At 26.7% G+C, this 5,000-nt stretch overlaps 1 protein-coding gene across 1 annotated transcript in view; it reads right to left on the bottom strand.

Moving 5' to 3' along the window:
* LOC136087780 (uncharacterized) overlaps positions 1–5,000 on the bottom strand; it is a 143,454-nt gene that overhangs the window by 113,706 nt on the left and 24,748 nt on the right. Inside the window, exon 3 of the mRNA XM_065811257.1 lies at positions 4,291–4,389. Coding sequence (XP_065667329.1) covers positions 4,291–4,389 — 99 coding nt within the window. The remainder of the gene's footprint in view (positions 1–4,290; positions 4,390–5,000) is intronic.

Below are 5,000 nucleotides of genomic sequence, written 5' to 3'. Positions count from 1 at the left end.
CTGAAGCGACTACAAAGCAACATTGACATATAGTATCTTCATAATGGCTTGGGGAAATTTCTTAAAATTTGATACCCCAATTTTTATTAGAGGAATCAAAAAATAGCACCCTCAAAACTTGATTGTCTCAGGAAATGCCTCATTATCCAATTTTGTTCAAAATTATTTACTAGTAAATTAATGATTTTTGGAGGTAAAATAAAGAATGTGGCCCAATATTAAGAGTAAAAAGTTTAATTGTATATCATTATTTCATCTTAGGTATACTGAAAAAAACTAGATTAATCAATTGTCTATCTAATACTTGATTAAAATTTAAAAATGGTATCTATTTGGAAAAAATTAAATTTTGTAACAAAAGCAATTGAAATGTTTTTTAAAACATTTATTTAAATAAAACACCAAATAGTGTTATATAGTGACTATTTTAGAACATTTATATTCATATGGCAAGGGAGGGCCAGGGGGACTCTGACTAACTCTGCCCCCCCACCCCCAATCTCCCTAATTTTATTTTTTTACATAAATTGAATTAATAATTATTAAAGAATAATTTAAAAACATATATATATATATTATATATATATATATATATATATATATATATATATATATATATATATATATATATATATATATATATATATATATATATATATATATATATATATACATATATATATATTTAGTTTAAGTTTGAGAAACTTTATCAATACTTGTTTTTTAAAACTTATAGTGTTTGAAGCACTTGGAATAAAGTGATGATACATCTTTGTGCCAGGAACTGTTCTTCCAACTAAATATCTTTTTTCTTATTGAACTCCTGTTTGGTAGATTTTATCTATTGAAAATAATTTAAAACAAATAATTAAAAAAATTAACTACATTTAAAATTATTTGTTGTAATCTTATTTAACTGTTTTGCATTTAGAACTTGTCTTTCTTTTTTTCTTATTTTCAAATCCTTGGATGTAAGGCTGAAAATGAGGGGAAGTTTAAATAATTCTCACTGTCTACCTCATAATGTCCATTCATCTTGGCTTTACAAAAGAAATACATTAAATTAACATCTAAAATCTGCCCAGTAGTTATTTGTTTTAGACTTTCTTGACATACTACTCTTTTAACAGTCCCACTAATACCATCACAGGGGGATTTACCATGACTGGTAACAAAATATTTGTTACCGGTCATTGTAAATCCCCCTGTTACCCATTCAGCACTTAAATCAAAGTCTTTACTGTGATGACAAAAAATTTTTTAATTTTTAAATTGTGCTGCACAACCATCGGAAAAGTATTTCACACTTGATGCATCAGGTAAATTTTCTTTAATATATCTAGTTATATCTTCCTGAGTTTTGTAAATAAATCCTGTGTCATGATCAACATCTTCTGAAAGGTAACAAAAAGATTTATTTGAGAAGTTTTTCCTCTATAAAACAAAGTACATTTGTAAAGAGTGAACGTTGACTTTTGGTCCAGTGAACTTTGAACCTCATCCTGAACAACATAATATTAATTTTCAGCAAAATCTTCTAAAATTAAGCATTCAATTTGGTTAAAATTTTTTTTACAGTTTTTCAAGTATCTTCTTTGTGTTTTTGCAATATATGAATGAGTGGTAAGGTTGTCAATGCTGTCACATAATAAATCACTAAATTCATATAGATGCAAAGACTGTAATAACAGTGTTGCAGGATCAGTACTCTGCCATAGCTTGAATGCTAGATCTTCTTTGAGTTCATGGTCCATAAACTCTTGCACTAAAAAAGTTTTTAATGCTTCAATATTAGGGCATTGGTTACATCGATGCAACATACATTCTGCATTTTCAAGAGAACAAACAATCAATACCATGAAATCTTTACAACTTTTATTCACCTAATGGCATCAATGAGAAATTTTGTATTTTGATGATGTATACATACACATACATTGTGAGTACCGGACGCATTTTGCACCATATAGATTTAAGCATTCAAAAATTTGACAAACTGACTTTGATGTTAGGGTAGTCTTTTTTAAATGAAACATGTAATTCATCAAGATTGAGTAGCAATAATCTTTTTTGAACATGTTGGTTTTTCTTAACACTTATGAAATCTTTTTTTCCTGGCATCATTCTTCAAAATTCATTACTTTGATAAAAGTTAATCACTAAATTAACTGTTTCTAGTGAAACTGGGTTTCCAGTTTTTTTACGGGCAATGACAGAATTCCATGCTCATTTTTAACTTTTCTTGCAATTCAAACAAGATACTCAGACACTTCAAAGCTTGATATCTTTGTATGTCTCCATGATTTTAGCGCGAGTGTTAACATTTGCACTTTATGGCGATAAAAGTCAGTCTCTGAAATTTTTTTATTTCATACATTAAAATGTCTGAATGATGGTCATTGTTAATGTTGTTGTTTGAAAATGGGCTTTTTATTTCTGTTGTTAAAGAAGTTTCTTTAATATTATATGCTAATGAGACCATTTTTGCAACTCTGTCAATAGTGTTCTCAAATTTTTGTTTTGCTGCAGGCAATTTGCTGTATTTTGAAAGACTTTTTAGTTTGACTGGTGAAATTCCAAGCAATTCTATAGTAGTATCTAACTTAATTTTTTTCTCGCTTTTTGATTCTCGTGAATTTAAATCTTCGTCAATTTCTACTGCTTTTTTGTAGCAATTACAACAGAATTTCCAACCTGGAGTTACATTAACATTATTTTCTTGCAAAAATTTTGCCAAGTCTAGGGAAATCTTTATATTACCTAAGAAACAAATTTAGTTAAAAGTTTTTTAAATAACTAAAAATAAAAAAATTGTCATAAATATTAAATTCTATTTCTTTTAATTTTCATTTCAATTCTGCTATAATTAATGTTAGATTACCTTTTATAGCAATTGTTTTACTTTCCTTGTGCGTTCCAAAAATATTGCAACACTTTGTGATTTTTCTTTCAAAATATTTCCCATAGAACTGCTCATGATAACAACAAATAATTCTTATTGAACAATATTTTTCCCTTAAATTTACTTGCCATATTATTTCTTCTTGTTTTTTACTAGAAAGATCTTTGAATTATATGTCACATTTCTCCATATTGAATATATTTATTATTTATACTAATACCTGCCAAAATAATATTCTTTATGAAAATACTAACAAGTAAATTATAACCTTTACAAAGAACAAAACTAAACTTTTTCCTGTTTTAGATATAATACGATATAGGCATTCGCCAATTTGAAATAATAAAAATAAATTGTTTCTCAAACTTAAACTAAAAAAATATATGCTATTAATTTTTAATTCAATAATTTATTATTATTAATTCAAAAAAAAAGTTAGGGAGATTAGGCGGAGTAGGGGAAGGGGGCAGAGTTAGTCAGAGTCCCCCTGGCCCTCCCTTTGCATATAAATATAAATGTCCTAAAATAGTCACTAAATAACACTATTTGGTATTTTATTTAAATAAATCTTTTGAAAAACATTTCAATCGCTTTTGTTACAAAATGTAAATTTTTCCAAATAGATACCATTTTTAAATGCAAATTTTAATCAAGTATTAGAGAGACAAATGATTAATCTAATTTTTTTCAGTAGACCAAAGATGAAATAATGATATACAATTAAACTTTTTACTTGGGATTTTGGGCCAAATTCTTCGTTTCACTTCGAAAGTCATTAATTTAAAAGCCAATGCTTTTGAATAAAATTAGATAAGGCATTTCTAGAAACAATCAAGTCTTGAGGGTGCTATTTTTGGATTCCTCAAATGAAAACCTATTGGGGTACAAAACTTAAGGAAATTTCCCCAAGCCATTATGAAGATACTTTATGTCAATGCAGCTTTGTAGTCGCTTCAGATAATCACTAAAATGATGAGTCAGCATTATTTCAACTGACGATATCTCTGGAACCCATATGTATTTTTAGCTAAAATTTTCGCTGTTGTTATTCTTTTAAATATAGACTGCAAGTGAGGTAAAAATTAAACAAATTCTGAGACATAAGGGTGTCATCGTCTGGATGATTTCATATGGAATGACCCTATACATGTATATATATATATATATATATATATATATATATATATATATATATATATATATATATATATATATATATATATATATATATATATATATATACAACCCTTGGAATTAGAAAAAACGAGATCGGCAATTTATTGTCGACCTTAGACTGATTAAGGTCAGCATCAGATTAGAAAAAAAAAATTGACACAAGGTGGTTGTTACTTATGCCTAATATACAAAAAAAATAATGAACAAACTACCTTTGATTCCGTTTTTAAAGTTTACCCTAGTTTCATCATTTTCAATATATAAAGCAAAACGTTTTGGTGTTATAACATCTTTTTTTGGTTTCAGCCTACCTAAAAGAAAAATTTAGTATTTTTATCTTTTATTTAACTTAAGCTGCAACTAATCTGTTAAACGCCTGTTATTAAATGTTTGCAGAGTGTATAAGATTTTACTTAATTAGCACTAGTCAACTAAAAGTACTTTCTAAATAAATAATCATTCATTTCATTTTATAAAGTAATTTCAAAGCAAGAATCAGCTAGAATAGATTTTTTGTTTATAATGAATTTTTTTATTGTTAAAAACTGCCTTGTTACGTGAGCATCCAGCAAATTTTATTTAGAAGGAATACTGGTGTTTTTTCTAATGTATTCTTACATCTGTTAATACTTATTTTCTTGCTACCTGCCAAACTTCGATTTAAAAAAATGCCTTTTTAACTTACCCTAACTAAGTGCCTATTGTCGACTTAATTCCGCTATGCAGTCAAGTGCTTAGGGGTTGATGTTGATATATGATATATCAAATAAAATATAAATTTTTAATAAAATTTTGTAAAATATACATTCATATAGATTCTTTCTCTCTCTTTCTCTCACTCTCTTTCTTTATATATAGATCTTTATATATATATCTTTATATATATATATATATATATATATATATATATATATATATATAT

The sequence above is a fragment of the Hydra vulgaris genome, chromosome 12 (assembly GCF_038396675.1).
Source record: "Hydra vulgaris chromosome 12, alternate assembly HydraT2T_AEP".
Taxonomy (NCBI): Eukaryota; Metazoa; Cnidaria; class Hydrozoa; order Anthoathecata; family Hydridae; genus Hydra; species Hydra vulgaris.
Note: the sequence above shows the minus strand (reverse complement) of the source record. Positions and strands in the feature narration are given on the sequence as shown.